Raw genomic sequence first — 16,172 nt, forward strand, 5'->3', positions numbered from 1 at the left:
TATCTTATATAAACAGCATGCAGTTAGGGTGGCATAGAATACTGTTCCATGGTGATTTTACTGCTTATAATAAGAAGCAAATGCCTGCAAAATCTGTTAATATTCTCCATATTAACCAAATTTGAGTTGTAAATGTTGATGTTTTGTTTAAGGTGTGGGATGGACGGTTTTCCAGCATGGCATCAGTCACCGTGCTTGTCAGAGAGGCTATAGACAGTGGCCTTCTCTTCACTGCCCCAGTTTACTCTGCCTCTATCCCGGAGAACATACCCAATGTCACTATATTGACCATCGTGAACACAGTTGGCCACCGCCTCAATGAGCCTCTGAAGTACACTCTGCTGAACCCTGGTGGACGCTTCACTATTCGGCCAACATGCGGGGTGGTGCTGACCACCGGTGTGCCCTTTGACCGTGAGGAGAAGTCGACTTTCGAGCTGGTGGTGGAGGTCAGCAGGGAAGATGAGATACTGAGGGTGTCCAGGGTGACTGTGCGAGTACAGGTCTGTATGCACAGTATTTTTTTTCTCTCTAAAGGGCCCTTCCTCATGTGGTATACAGTGGTATTGCACAATCTAATACTAGCTGTGTTTTTTGGCATAAGCTTCTTCTTCTGCTCTACAAAAGTCACATTTAAATGATCCTGTGTAATATTTCTCCAGGTGGAGGATGTGAACGACAATGCTCCAGAGTTTGTGAACCTTCCCTACTATGCTGTAGTGCAGGTGGAGGCAGAGCCAGGATCAGCTATTTTCAGGGTCTCAGCCGATGACAGAGACTACGGTCTGAATGGAGAAGTGACTTACAGCCTTAAGGAGAAGCACAGACACTTTCAAGTGAGAGCAACTAAGTTTTCTTTCGTTCATATGGGAGAGTGTACATTTGTATGTGCCTCATGTTTTTTCCATAAATTCTGTACAGGTGAATCCAGTAACAGGAGAGCTGACCTTAAAGAGACCCTTTGAGGCAGACATATCTAACGCAGAGTACAAGGTGATTGTCATGGCCACTGACGGAGGTCTTCCCCCTCTATCCAGCGCGGTGGAGCTGCCTGTTACTGTTGTAAATAAAGCCATGCCGGTGTTTGACAAGCCCTTCTATGGCGTCACTGTCAAAGAGGATGCGGCCGTCTCCACTTCTGTCTTGTGTATTAATGCCAGCAGTCCTGAAGGCCAGAGCATCATCTTCACTATTACCGATGGAGACCCTTCCCTTCAGTTTGACATTGGCTTTGACACAGGAATCATCAGCGTGATTTACCCCTTAGACTATGAGACCACACAGTACTACCGTTTAACAGTGAAGGCTACAGACACACTGACGGGGGCGAAGTCTGAGGTTGATGTGGACATCGTCATACTGGATGTAAATGATAACCCACCACTGTTCCAGAACACGTCGTACTCGTCTGTGCTGCCTGAGAATTCCATGATTGGAACCACTGTGTTACAGGTGTGTGTGCCTGTGTGCCTGTGTGTGTCTGTCATTGTGTACCCAGTCGATCCAATGTGTACTCTAACTGAATGACTGTTTACACTTAAGATTCACTTCAGCAGTGTTGTGGATGGATATTAGATGCCAAATCGTTTATGTATGAGAAGATAGTGTGATATTTCCACAGAAATTTCCCACTGGATGCTCTTGACCTTTATGGAATAATAACACCGGTGCTGTTGTTGCACAGAGGAACACATTTGCAATATGTCCTCACAAAACAAAAACATCACCTTACTGTGTGCTTTTTTGTAAAAGTTTGTTTAGCATCTCATCAAAATGCTGCAGGTTAATGGCATTGTTTGACTGGTATTATTGATTATTACAAGAAACAGAAAAACAGTTTAACCCTCTGAACCCACACATTTTGTTGTCATTACCTTTGTAGTCACAGTGGGCTCATTTGTCACTGCAATAAATTGTCACCTGCCCCTGTATAGAAAACAACAATCGTGACTAGAAAACATGTACATTGTTTAGTTTAATAATATAGTTCCTGGAACCTGGAATCACATGCTATAAATAATAATATAATATTATAATGTACACACTACTCTGCACCCCAATGAAATATCAAAAAATATCAAAAAAAGCATAACACAACACCACTGACATTCAGAAAGTTGTCAGATGGCTTTGATTAATGGAATATTTTCAGGCACAGTCACCATGTTTTTTTTACCATGTTTATAACCCTCTGAATCCTTAGACCTCAGCAACTGAGGTCTTAGGATTCAGAGGGTTAAAAACATGGTCACTGTGCCTGAAAATACTCTGTTTCTCTAGCATGTCAAGCAAGGTAAATGCATGTTTTGAGGCTCCATTGCACTTGAAGAAAATGCATGAAGGTTTGGTTTAAGTTGTGAATCTATCCTCACAGAGTTGCACTGAAACTGAGAACTTTATTTACTTTTTTTGCCTCTGTCTTGCTACTGTAGCTATAGAGTATGTCCGGGTAAACAAATCAGACTATGTCTTGAATAATGCATAAGGCAGTGCAAAACTTAATGTTAGTTTCCCTGCAGGTGTTTGCCCAGGACCAAGACTCAGAAAAGAACTCTGTGGTGAGTTACCAGATCCTGTCTGACATCTACAACAGCACCGACTACTTCCACATTGACAGTAGCAGTGGACTGGTATTCACGGCACGTCTGCTCGACTATGAGTTCATCCAGCGCTACAACTTCATTGTCAGGGCGACGGACAGTGGAGACCCTGCCCTTAGCAGTGATGTTAGTGTCACTGTGAGTGTAACTGACACAAACGACAACCCACCTAATTTCAGCCAAGCTCTTTACGAGGCTTTTGTCAGTCAGTTGGCCCCCCGAGGACACTTTGTGACTTGTGTTCAGGCGTCAGACGCTGACATCTGTGATGCTCAAAGGCTGAGGTAAAAAAAAAACAAAAGTTGTTTTGGGTTTGATGTTTTATTTGTGATGTTTTAGAACAGTGAAGAAAAGAAGTTTGGTAAATTCAGTTGCATCTTTGTGTTGATTTAACAGACAAAGTAGTTTTTTTGTATTGAAGAAGTTATTTTCATTTCATTATCAACTTGTGGGTAAAATAACTTCATACAATATTCTTCTCTTTTTTACCTTCAGGTACAGCATACTCTCAGGGAATGAGAAAATGACTTTCATGATGGAGCCAGATACAGGAGTGCTGCGTCTGTCTAACAAGAGGAGACAAGGCATGAAACTCTCGTATCAACTCAATGTGTCTGTGTCAGATGGAGTCTTCACCAACACTGCTCAGGTGAGACAACTTCTTGGCAGTTACGATTTAACTCTGTCAACTGATTTGCCCCCCCTTTTTTTAAAACCTCTGCAGTTTTTATACACAGTGAGCCGACTGACCTTCTGTGGCAACCCCTCACTTCAAATTTATTACATTCACAGCTGTCCAGACTATATAACTGCAGTTTCTTACCACTGGCTGCTGAGCAGCTCTGCTGTTGGGAAGTTAATGTCATGTCATATCAGATTTACTATGAGGATTAGCTGCCAACTGGAAAAAACACTCACATCTGTCTCTTGGTGGTAATTACAAGCGGGACATTTTTGGCACTGATATCAACCATTTTTGTAGCACTAACATGTCACCCCCGTCTTTGCTTCTTCCTCTGACATGATGTAAACACAGCATATGTCTTTCTCAGATTAACATTAATATACCTGCAGCTGTAATTCATATAACCTGTTTACAAGCCAGATGTTCCTTCTTCTGGTCTACAAGACACTTTGATTTATGGTCTACAAATCAGTTGGTGATGATTAAATGCAATGGCAACAAAAAGTCAGCATGATGATGATGATGAAGGAATCAATGTGATTGTAATTTACAGGTGGTTGTGCGTGTCCTGGGTGCTAACCTGTACAGTCCGGTGTTTAGCCAAAGATTCTACCTGGCTGAGGTCCCGGAAAATGCTCCTCCGAGGTCAAGGGTCATTCAGGTATTTTCACTTTCAGTAGAAAGTTGAAATGACACTGTAGAACTTTGTAACTGCTAAATTTGAATGCACCTCCAGGTCCGTGCCACAGATGAAGACTCTGGGCTGTATGGACAGATCACCTATTCCTTCATCAATGATATGGGGAAAACTCAGTTCACCATTGATGCAGATGGGATTATATCCACAGTGCAGAAACTAGACAGAGAAAATCCTCTTAACAAGGACATGGTGCTGACTGTTATGGCCCTGGATGGTGGAGGTAATGTATTTGACACTGATTAGACTTAAATACAAAAAGTTTCACCTTTAAATCTGGAAGGCCAAACATTTAGATAACATCAATGCATGAGTGCTCACGGTTTCGGTAAATACAGTGTAGGTGTAACGTTTAAGTTATGGCTTTTGCACTGCTGCAGATCTTTGAATATATAATTACATTCAGAGATGTATTACATTTTTATCATCTACACAGACTTGTAGTGAATGCAGATGCAGGCTCTGTGTTAAAATTATGCACATTGGCTATGTGTGTACATTTATGTTTCTTTCAGGCCGTGCATCTTTTTGCACCGTGCGGGTGGTTCTTGCAGATGAGAATGACAACGCCCCTCGGTTCAGAGCGGTGGAGTACCGTATGAGCATTAAAGCAAATGTTGCCAAAGGGTCCCTTGTCACGCAGATCCAGGCTACTGACCCTGACGCGGGGTCTAATGGAAGGATCACATACTCGCTTTACAGTGAAGCACGCCTGTCACTGGTTGATGTTCTGGAGGTCAGTGTATTTGTCCTTTATGCATCAGATACATACTACTCTATGAAAGCGATCCTTTGTGATCGGCTTCAAATTTCAGAAGTATTTGAACCTTATTAAAGCGCAAAATGTTGCGTTAAGGGTACACCCCCTCCTCATTTTAGAGGATTAACAACCATCTGTGATTATGGATTTAGACCCATCAGATAAAAAACATATATATTAAGGCTGCTTTGGTCCATTTATGATGATTAAACAAACATCTAAACTGTTATATGCTGATATAAACTGAATAATTTATGGTGTAGATATATAAACAAGTGTTTAAAAATTGTGAGGAGTATTGACTTTAATAGTTTTGTGATTTTTCCAGGTGGAGCCAGACAGTGGCTGGATGATGACTAAAAGCACAGTTGACCACCTCCAGGGCACAGTGCTGTCCTTCTTTGTCAAAGCAACAGACGGCGGCACTCCGCCCAAACACTCCCTGGTGTCAGCCTTCATCCACGTCGTCCCTCCAGATGCATTTGTTCCCTCCTTCAGCCAGCCTCAGTACTCCTACACCATCCCCGAAGACACGACAGTGGGAACAGCCTTAGGGTCCGTCTACATGGGTGCCGGACAGACAGGGTTCTTCACAGCAGTAGGAGGGGAGACACTTGACAGCAATCAAGGGGGCACCTTCCTGGTGGAAAGGGACACAGGCCTCATCCGTCTGGTCAAGCCACTAGACTACGAAGACATCAATATCTTCCGCTTTAAAGTTGCGGCTACAACAAGAAAAGACCTGATTGAGTCTGTCTCCACAGTGGACGTGGAGGTTAAGGTCGGTGATCCAGTACAAAACAAAAGCTTCTACTCTTTTGTTTACTTTTTTCAGTTGAATTGAGGTGAAGGGAATTTAATCTTTATTTCAACTGTCAAGTTCCATAAAATCAAATACAGAAAAAAACAAAGGAAAGGGGTGCACTCGAGTGCAGAAAATACTAAATCGATATCACAACAAGTGTAGCAACAACTACAACCTGAGTCATGAGCAGACTTCTTTTTGTTTAATTCAAGCTTATTCAAGCATTATGTGATGTGTTAATCCAAACACAGACAATGAGGGAATTTGACTTAACATTGCTCTTCAAGGTGAATCCGGGCTTTCACTGAGCTAAATCTCTGTTTACAGATTTTAGATGTAAACGACAACAGGCCAGTGTTTGAGACAAACACTTATGTAGCCACAGTGATGGAAGGGATGCCAGTTGGGACAAGAGTGGTCCAGGTGCGTGCACTTGATCCAGACTGGGGCTCTAATGGACAGGTGCGCAGCAGCGATGCACATTTTACTGCATGTTTTCCAGCTCAAAGAATAACAGGTGCTTTGAAAAACTGCTATATGTGCCTTTTTTTTCCTAAACTGCAGGTAACCTACAGCCTTGGGCCTCTGCTCACCTACAATCTAGACTTGACAAAGGACATTGACACCTTCGCCGGCCCCATCACTACAAATTCCCTCTTTTCCATCGATAGTAAAACGGGCTGGATCACCACAGCGAGTGAAATGGACCATGAGGCCTGCTCCAGCTATACCTTTGAAGTGGTGGGCTCTGACCTGGCTGAGACACAGTCTCTGTCCTCCACCGCGGTGGTAACCATCGCTGTGTCAGACATTAATGACAACCCACCACGGTTTGAGAGGGAGCTTTACCGAGGGGCGGTAAAGGAGAGCGATCCCCTCGGTGAGGTGGTGGCTGTCCTAAAGACCAAAGATCGAGATGGCACAGATCAAAACCGCTTGGTCAGCTTTTACATCACCGGTGAGGAAACAGTCACATGATGTAGTTAGTTCAGTAAATGTTCCTCATGCAGGTTGTGTTGAATTGCAATGATTGGCTATCATTAAAGGTCAAATTTGAAATTGTTTTTCAAATGTCAACTTTCAAATCGACTTTATATAATGCATGCATTATACCACACAACATGCTGAGAAAGGTGGAGACACCTATATATTTGGGTCCAACATTTAAACTGTGAAGGGCCAGGCGCTGGTGCAGCTTACGTCGTAGTGATAGAGGATTATTGATCGCATCAAAGGGCACCTGGTGAAGCCAATGTTATCATTTTATCACAGATGTATCAATATTGGCATATATTGGACAACATGTGTCAATAGGAATTGTAGTTTGACCTGCAAGTTATTCACTAATGCTCCTATTATAGCTATCAGTGCTGTTATTGTATTACTTTATATTGCTTACTGCTGAAACTAGCAACTGGTGTTAATGCTAATTATTAAGGTGAAATATTGGCCAATATTACTTATTAAAATCTATATTTTTTTTCTGATATGCATGGCTATCAAGACGATAAAGCAACAAAAGTGGAGGTGGTCCAACATAACACTCCTGATTCAGAGCACTGTGAGCAGCACATGTAGCTGAGTACACATCACAGCCGATTACATTAGTTGGTGTGGAATCAACCATGTAACTAACATTCTCCCTGACAACCATCATGTCACTAAGGCTTTTTCACATCTGTTCACTGTGGTAGTGAGATATCAGCCGAGCTCTAATACCTGCATCACTGGATGGCAGAGGATCTCATGCTGATACATCTTTGAATAAATGAGACTTTAACTCTAATGTGTGTCACCTCCAGGAGGAAACCCGCGTGGCGTGTTCGGCCTGGCCCTGGTGCAGGGGGAGTGGAAGGTGTATGTGAGTGGCATGCTGGATCGTGAGCAGCAGGACTGGTATCTCCTCAACATCACAGCCAGCGATGGTCTGTATGTGGCTCGCACTGCAGTGGAGGTGACCGTTATGGATGCCAATGACAACACCCCCATCTGCAATCAGGTCAGGGATGAAGACAAACAGGGATGTGCAAAATGAAAATGTGCAAAGCAAACAGATGGGGAGGAAATGGTAGAAGGTAGCAGGATGAACCAGTACTTCAACGACTGTTGGTCTCCAGGATAATCACTTAGATTTTTTCTTAAACAAAGAAAGAATACATGATCAGATATGTTATGGCTAAAGGCTAATTTCTCCTTCGTTAAATAATTCATCTTCAACAAGGGAGTTTTTAATTATTTTATAACACATTAAGTCATCTTTGTGAAGCCCAGAATAATACAGTGTTGATTAACTGATTGACAAACTGTGAAGAATTAGATGAGGCTTCAGTTCCCACAGTGATGAACTTTCTTTTGGGTAATTTTAACGGTGGCTTAGCTCAGAAAATTACTGTGTTGAATAATGGTAAATTTTGCATATTTATGACATAGTAAGAAAGACGAAGTCTGCAGCAGCAGGAGTGGGACAGAATTTGTTCAGTTAAAATATTGATTCTCTGTTCCACAGTGTACAAACTCAGTGTGAAAGAATTTGAACGAATTAGTCCTATATTTCAGCAGATGTGCTTTTATATAATGGGATAGTAATCTGGAAAATGTCCACACAGTTAAAACAAAAATGAAATGTGTTAGACAAACAAATGGCTGGGATAAGAGACAGATAAAAGCACTTAAGTGTAGCTCATCGTGCTTATCCTTTAAAGTTGTTCCTGCTCTAAATGCAGATCCATGAGATGTAAACCATCGTGGAATGGGAAATATAATTTAGTAGTGTTCTGCAGTTCTCTGGTTACACATAATTAGTTGAGAAACTTTTCATTTTCAAAACTCCAAACTCCTAATAATCTTCTTTGAAGTCCTCCCTGCATGGCTGTTCTTGTCTGATAGTTTTTTGTACTCAGGCAAGCGGAGCCATAAAGTGGTTAGTCTGACATTACATGGTTACCACTGAATGCATCTTAAAGCACTGAGGGTTGGTTGTTGTACTATAACTCCCACATGGCTGTTAAATTGCTGTTCTATGTTGCAGCAGCAGTAGCCACAGCCTAGACAAATTGTGTGATTATTTGGATATTTTAGGGATAGACTTTACTTTTTTGTGTGTGAAAAGGATGCTGCATTATACTTTCACATAGTACAGTAGCATGTGTATAGCCAGCATGTGTTTGGTAAACATTTCATTTCTAGATGCTGTCACTGGCTGGAGTGGACGCTGAGTTCAGAAAAGGGCACTTAACTCAGTTGAGCTTTCAGCTGAGATAATGGATGCAGCGCCTGACAGATGTGTTTTTTTGATGTGTGTTTGTTTTGTCACCGTGCACTTCTACCAGGCGGTGTATGGTGCCTCTTTTCCTGAGGACATCCCCATTAACAAGGGCATTCTGACCGTGGGTGCGACAGATGCTGACTCAGGTTCCAGTGCTGAGATCCAATATTCACTGTTTGGCATTGGGGTTGAAGATTTCTACATGGATGCAAACACTGGTATATTCAGTTATCTGTGTGTGTTTTTTTTATCAAACAAATAGTCCAATCATTTTTACATGTGCACTCTACCATTTATGTCCAAAGGTGAGCTACGAACAGCCACTTTGATGGACCGAGAAATGACAACCACATACAAACTCATCGCCCAGGCAACTGATGGGGGAGGGCTGTTTTGCCGATCTGACATTTCTCTCAAAGTGTTGGACGTAAATGACAACACTCCCTCCTTTTCCTCTCCTCATTACCTGGCTAGTGTGTTTGAGAATGCAGCGCCCAAGGCTTTGCTTACCCGACTGCAAGCCAGCGACCCTGATGATGGTAAGCTGTTACACTCCCACACGCTCTGTAAACAACCATGCCAAGAGCATGAAGATAATTTGTGCAATCTGTTCTGGGCAGGTCTTAACCGTACAGTGGTCTATTCTCTGGTGGACTCAGTCAATGGGTTCTTCTCCATCGACCCAGTAACTGGCATAGTAATTTTGGAGAAAACATTAGACAGAGAGAGCAGAGACTCCTATCGCGTTCGTGTCCAAGCCACTGACCGAGCTGGGCAACAGGGGGCGCTATCCTCACAGGTTGGTGGGAACTCTAGTCCACACAGATTCAGTCTATATAACATTTGTCACATTATGACTGTAGAAAGAGTCATTCAAAAAAGAAATACAGAGAGGAAGAATGAGCATAAAAATATATATTATATGTATCATATTATATCTTCTAATTGGAAGCTATCTGTATTTCTGTCCATACACACAGTACAAAAAACAAGCCAGTGAAATGTTTACTGAAGAGACTGAGATAAAGAACCAGGTAGATTTAAATTAAGATAGATTGTCATCAAATTGTGCAGTGGCTAGGGCAAAGAAGATGGGGAGGGTGACAGCTGCAGAGAAGGTGGTGGTGTCATCTTATCCACTGCTAAAGAAAGACCTGAGTGAAAGTAGGAAATAAACACCTGCCATTCAGTGAATGTGGTAAAAGGAAGGGAAGGTGTTGTCATTTTAAAAGACTATTGCAGAGCAGCATGAGAAGTCGATATGTTTTCTGCTCACTGTCTGTGGCTGCGAGCTGCACAGATAAATAAGCTGACACAGTGTCATTTTACAGTGTCTTGTGTCCTTCACAGGTTGATTTGACCATTTTGGTGCTGGATGTTAACGACAATGCTCCAGTCTTCCAGAGGAGGGACTATGCTGTCACTGTTCCTGAAGATGTCGCTGTGGGAACCGAGGTGATTCGTGTGTTGGCGACGAGTGCTGACATCGGACCCAATGCTGAGATCACCTACAACATCCGGTCAGGCAACGAGCTAAGAAAGTTCTTCATTGACAGAAAACTGGGTGAGAAAGCATTGTTTTGTGTCACTAAGTGAGCATGAATTATGAGAAGAATCGAAAATGAAAAGACACAACCAAACACAACAGCAAAAATTATACAAATCCAGCTATGTTCATAAAAATATGTGTGTCTTAAGGCTCTATTTCAGTGGCTGATGATTTGGACTTTGAGGTGTGCAAGGACTACTACCTCACCATCGAAGCCTGGGACAATGGAAACCCTCCTCTTAGCACTGCTACCATGGTAACTATAGAACTTATGGATGTCAATGACAATGCTCCAGCCTTCAATCAGGACATCTACAATGTACTGGTCAGCGAGGATGCAACTGTTGGGCAGACAATTACAAGGGTAATGTCTGGTCTTAATTTTCTCACATTGGAACATGTTTACATCATCTGTATTTTCCATTAAGTCCTTTTTTCACGTGTGTGTGTGTGTGTGTGTGTGTGTGTGTGTGTGTGTGTGTGTGATTTAGGTACTGGCTGAAGATCTGGACAGCCAGGTGAATGGGCGGATCACCTACTCTATCCTGAAAGGCGACCGAAGCAACCACTTCTGGATTGACCCTGTAACAGGCCTGCTCAAAGTCAATAAGAGGCTTGACAGAGAACTAGTAAGGAGGAATTAAGTACAATATCTCATATACAATCAATTGTAATTTTCTGCTTCATGAGCACGGTTGGTATGAAAAATACCTAAGTCTGCATCAAGGTCAGAAACCAGTTAGTCCCATATTAGTGCTCTCCATATTGCCTGATACATACAGATATGGCACCCACTTCCTATTCTGCTCTGTCTAGGTATCCAGGTACTCTTTGTCAGTACAGGCGTTTGACAGTGGCTCTCCTGCCATGTCCTCCACTGTCACAATTAACATTGATATCTCCGACGTTAACGACAACCCTCCTGTCTTCACTCCTCCCAACTCCACAGCTGTCATACAGGTAAGTCAGTCTGTGCGTGCGTAAAGTTAGTTGGTACGTCATCTCACCTCCTCTCTCAATATATTTACTGTCCAGTTAAACCAAGCTGCTGGCACCACCCTGCTGACGCTGTCAGTTACTGATAAAGACTCCTCCAGAAATGGGCCTCCATTTCAGTTTCGCATCATGTCGGGAAATAAAAGGGATTTCTTCTCCTTGGACCAGACTGGAACGCTGAGGTCCAACCGAGCATTTGGCCCTGAAGCGCCCAGAGAATTCACTCTTGAAATCCAGGTATGGGATGCTGTTTTTTAACCAGCGAGGAAAGATTGACCAACAAATATACTCTGTCGACATGTTTATGCTTCTGAGTTTCTCACTCTCTCTAGGGTTTAAAAACATTGCAAAACATTTATATTATGAAGAACTACTAATAGCAGTCACTGTTGTGAGTTTAAGCTGTAAGAGTTACTGAATACTTTACTTTCTTCAGGCAACGGACTCTGGTAAGCCAAGTCTTACCTCCTCTTCCTGGGTATTTCTGAGGGTCATTGGGAACAGCCAATACAAGCCCACTGTCTCCCCGCTGGAAATTTTCATCGTCATGGCGACAGACACCTTCCAGGGAGGACCAGTCAGTCAGATTTATGCAACTGACCGTGACCCTAATGACGTTCTCTCATTTACCCAGAAGCTTCAGCCAAAGAGCATGTTTAAGATCAACAGACAGGATGGCACTATTATAGCTCTGCCAGGGCTGGAACCTGGCAGGTACACAACACACAAGCACATGTAAAAATGTTATACAAAAGCTTATGGACGTAAGAGTACAACACGTTTTCTTCTCCTCTCTTAGATACCAGCTGAATGCTACAGTGAGCGACGGACGATTCGCTGTCATAGCTGATGTCTTGATCCAAGTTGAACAGGTGACAGATGTTCTGCTGCGCAGTGCCCTGACTTTGCGTTTCAGCTCTCTGTCCCCAGAAGATTTACTTAGTCGTTACCTGAGCCAGATCAAATTGACTTTACGGGGACTGGCTGGCTGGAAATGGTCTCCAGGTCAACAGGATCCCCTCCATATACTTAGTGTACAGCCAGTGATGGGGACTTCAGACATTGATTTGCTTCTAGCCATGGAGAGGCCAGAGATATCAGGAAGTGGACGGATGGCTGGGTTCTACTCACAGCAAGAGTTTTCTGCAAAGCTGGAGGAGGCGGCAGCACGGGGTCAGATTCGTGGGGTCCTTGCTGGGGCGGTGGTAGTGAGCACTGCTTGTTCGGGGGAACTGGATTGTGGAGACCGCGTGTGTGAGAACACACTGGTGATGGAGGGAGGCTCATCTGTCACCTACAGCACAGAGAGGGTCAGCCTGGTGGCACCAAGGTTCAGCCAAACTGAAACCTGTACCTGCCCGGGTGAGCAGTGAATTCATAAAGACGTACTGTACTGAATATATGCTGCTAATAACAAAAAGACAGAGAAACTGTCTATCTATACAAATTTGCATACATACATTGAAGGATAAAATAGATACTAGGGTAATGTGACATTATTCAGATAATATTAGGTTATAATTCTTCTAATATTTTTGTATCTGGCCCTTCCCAAACAGGAGGGACATGCCCGACCCCTGTCGAGCTATGCGAAGGTCAGTCCTGTCCTGCAGACATGCAGTGTGTCCGCTCCGGTCCCACAGCGCCATCTGTCTGCCAGTGTCAGCCTGAGAGACTAGACGAGTGTGCAGGTAGGATTTGATTATAGTTTAATAAAGATCCAGGCAGGCACCAGATCACAGTGGATTTTATTATTTATCGTCTCTGTCTTTGTGTATTGTGAATGTGTAGGTCAAACCTCTCTGAGTTTCTCTGGAAACAGTTATATCAAGTACAGAGTGACAGAGAGCGGGCAGAGTGGAGAGATGAGGCTCGGCCTGAGGATCAGAACACTTCAGAGAAGAGGAGTTATTATGTTCACACGTGTAAACCCCTGTACTATGCTCAAGGTAAATGGTGAAATGACTGCACTTATATCGCGCTTCACAGTTCTGCCTTATGCAGTGTGCCAGCCTGACACCTTCACAGTAATAGAGTAATAGAGTGCCTCTCAATAGAAAATGAAAGATCAAAAGAATAAAAAAGATACAATTATTTTCCACAGATTGAAGGAGGTCGACTCTGGTTCCAGTTGGACTGCGACAACACCCTTGGCATCATGGGTATCTCTGGCAGACCAATAAACGATGGTCTCTGGCATGCAGTTTCCTTGGAGCTAACTAGGAACTACACCCTCCTGTCCTTGGATGACAGCTATGTGGAGCGCCGCAGAGCGGCAAGAGCCCCTGTCCGTCTCTGGCCTCTGGCCCCAGATTCTTCATTTTTCTTTGGAGCCCAAGTGAGGCCATTAAACGGGCAGGGCGAGAGGCCGAGCCCAGGGCCTGGGAGGAACCAGGGAAGGCCAGGACTTGGGGACCGTGGTGCAAGGGGCCCCCCGAGAGCCCAGGATGGCTTCCAGGGCTGCCTGGGCTCCCTGATGCTGAATGGTAACGAACTACCTCTACAGAATAAAAGGAGCCGTTACGCTGAGATAGCTGGGCTCAGTGAGGTCAAGTTGGGCTGCGTTCTTTATCCAGATCCGTGCGTCAGTCAACCCTGTTTAAATGGAGCCATCTGCAGCAGCCTGCCCTCTGGAGGTCTGTGTATATGCAGATAACCATGTAAATGTGTGAATTAGATAAACAATTGATAGAATAAATATTTATAGCTTGACTGTCAATTTTAGTATTTTAATCTTTAATTTATTGATGTTTTTTGGTAAAGCTGTGATTAATAATCTGTCATTGATTTATTGATTATATTAAGTCCGTTACTATTGCACAAAGATATTAGTTATTCATTTTTTAACATATTATATGTCTCATTTTGCTTCTTTGTCCAACAGGCTTCATGTGCAGTTGCAGTGCTGGATACACTGGGGGGCGCTGTGAAACTGAAGTGACATCCTGCATGCCAAACCCATGTCAGAACGGAGGGGACTGTAAGCCTGTGGGCAGCGCATTCCTCTGTGGCTGCCCAAGAGGACTCGGGGGACTTATGTAAGATAAAATAGCCTGAAATCAAACACACACGCATGCGTGCAAAACACACACTTAAGCCTTAATAACTGACTTCAACAACAGCGGTGTGTCCTATTTAGACTGTATGTACACAGTGACTGAAGAGTGAGCATTTAGGCTCTTTAACATCTTCTCTGTCTTTTAAACACAGAAGATCACACTGAGGATTAGCCCACATTAGCACCCCAGTACTCACTGTGTTGTTTAAGCTGTTATTGTGTGGGACAAATTAGTGGTTCTAATTCAATTCAGCATAATTTTGGTTGAAAAGCCTATAATCATTCTGTAGCTGCCGTCTTAATTACAGCTCAGTAATTGCCTTTGAAACAACCCCTCTGCTCGTGTAGTTGTTCAATGGAGCCACCACTAGAGAGCAGTTTCCCCACAGAGGAGAAAATGGTTCTGCTTTTTGACAAAAAAATAAAAAAAAAACTTTTGATGAATTAAATTATATTTAGCTAAGCAAAACAGTATTTTCTTAGGCACCAGATTGTTGGAATCATTATCACTTAATGTTAAACACAGATTGAAACCATCGCAAAAGCAAAGTAGATTCTGCCACAAGCACACAGCTGTTGAGTGTAATTGACTATAAAATTCTTTTTTGCTGCAGATCACATTGAAATATTTACATTTAATTATCAGTTAAGTATATTCAGTTAGCTAAAATATAAAGCAATTTCTCATTAATAGGAAATTTGACTTCCAAAATAACAAAACACATCTTGAGACATCTTGCATTTGGTTTTAATTAGTGTATGAAATATTCATTAATTTGTATAATATTCACTGGGCAGCACATCTTTGGCCAGATCATACCAACTTCTTACACTTTTATCATTTAAAGCCGAAATCTGAAGAGTTACACAGTAAGCTTTATGCAAAATTATTTTTCTTTTACTGTTGGATCAACTTGTGTAAAGATAAAGTATATATACATATATTGAAAAAAGAAATACATGTATTTTCTCTCCTCTTCACAGCTGGAGACTGTGTTTGAAATGACAAGCTGAGATGAGCACATTGGAATTTGTGTCTTTGTTGAAGAGTCTGTGTATGTGTGCGTTTTTACACTGTGGCATATTTCTTTAAATCTGAGCCATATAAATGTGGATAATAGGGTCTCCATGAAGATAATCCCTGTTTTTTTTTCACCACAAAGAAAGGCCTTTTGAAAAAGATGATCTTAAAACTGTGTATTTTCATTCTCTTTCTTTTTTTAACTGTCACGCTTTCATCTTTTATTTCTCACATTCACTTTGATACGAATCATCTTCACTGCTCTCCGTGCACAGCGCTTTATTTATCTGTGTCTCTGCAGATGTGATGAGGATGTAAATGAGTGTGACCGGGACGAGTGTGGAAACGGAGGCGAGTGTGTCAACACGTTTGGGTCGTTTTACTGTAACTGCTCAGAAGGGTACGAGGGTCAGTTTTGTGATGACGAAGCAGCTGCTGATCCGGGGGATGACACACAGGTATATATGTATGAACGTCATTTGAAATTTGATTTATGTAGAAGTAAATATACTTAAGTGTAAACCAAAAAGTACTTGCTCTTTTAAATTGCTTTTTTGTGCATTTGGCTTGTACCTAATTGGACTTGGCACACACAGTGTGGCTGTTGAGAATTCTGAGTGTGCAGCGGGCCTCATAGAAGTCGTATTCATCAGCTTGGTATCTTTGTCTCCAAAGTGGATGAGTGAGAGTGTGGTAATGGGTAAATCACAGTTTCCATTTGAAGTTGTCACGCTCT

The 16,172-nt window shown here is 42.6% G+C and overlaps 1 protein-coding gene across 1 annotated transcript in view; it reads left to right on the top strand.

The window, feature by feature from the left end:
* fat3b (FAT atypical cadherin 3b) overlaps window positions 1-16,172 on the top strand; it is a 53,054-nt gene that overhangs the window by 23,879 nt on the left and 13,003 nt on the right. Inside the window, exons 19-45 of the mRNA XM_028422179.1 lie at window positions 153-503; window positions 663-836; window positions 922-1,452; window positions 2,520-2,884; window positions 3,096-3,249; window positions 3,839-3,946; window positions 4,022-4,205; window positions 4,498-4,718; window positions 5,071-5,523; window positions 5,875-6,009; window positions 6,112-6,505; window positions 7,350-7,546; window positions 8,877-9,030; window positions 9,118-9,351; window positions 9,433-9,611; window positions 10,163-10,376; window positions 10,511-10,725; window positions 10,853-10,990; window positions 11,178-11,321; window positions 11,397-11,594; window positions 11,794-12,071; window positions 12,157-12,719; window positions 12,917-13,048; window positions 13,149-13,306; window positions 13,462-13,993; window positions 14,242-14,395; window positions 15,738-15,894. Coding sequence (XP_028277980.1) covers window positions 153-503; window positions 663-836; window positions 922-1,452; window positions 2,520-2,884; window positions 3,096-3,249; window positions 3,839-3,946; window positions 4,022-4,205; window positions 4,498-4,718; window positions 5,071-5,523; window positions 5,875-6,009; window positions 6,112-6,505; window positions 7,350-7,546; window positions 8,877-9,030; window positions 9,118-9,351; window positions 9,433-9,611; window positions 10,163-10,376; window positions 10,511-10,725; window positions 10,853-10,990; window positions 11,178-11,321; window positions 11,397-11,594; window positions 11,794-12,071; window positions 12,157-12,719; window positions 12,917-13,048; window positions 13,149-13,306; window positions 13,462-13,993; window positions 14,242-14,395; window positions 15,738-15,894 — 6,717 coding nt within the window. The remainder of the gene's footprint in view (window positions 1-152; window positions 504-662; window positions 837-921; window positions 1,453-2,519; window positions 2,885-3,095; window positions 3,250-3,838; window positions 3,947-4,021; window positions 4,206-4,497; window positions 4,719-5,070; window positions 5,524-5,874; window positions 6,010-6,111; window positions 6,506-7,349; window positions 7,547-8,876; window positions 9,031-9,117; window positions 9,352-9,432; window positions 9,612-10,162; window positions 10,377-10,510; window positions 10,726-10,852; window positions 10,991-11,177; window positions 11,322-11,396; window positions 11,595-11,793; window positions 12,072-12,156; window positions 12,720-12,916; window positions 13,049-13,148; window positions 13,307-13,461; window positions 13,994-14,241; window positions 14,396-15,737; window positions 15,895-16,172) is intronic.

The sequence above is a fragment of the Parambassis ranga genome, chromosome 14, assembly GCF_900634625.1.
Source record: "Parambassis ranga chromosome 14, fParRan2.1, whole genome shotgun sequence".
Taxonomy (NCBI): Eukaryota; Metazoa; Chordata; class Actinopteri; family Ambassidae; genus Parambassis; species Parambassis ranga.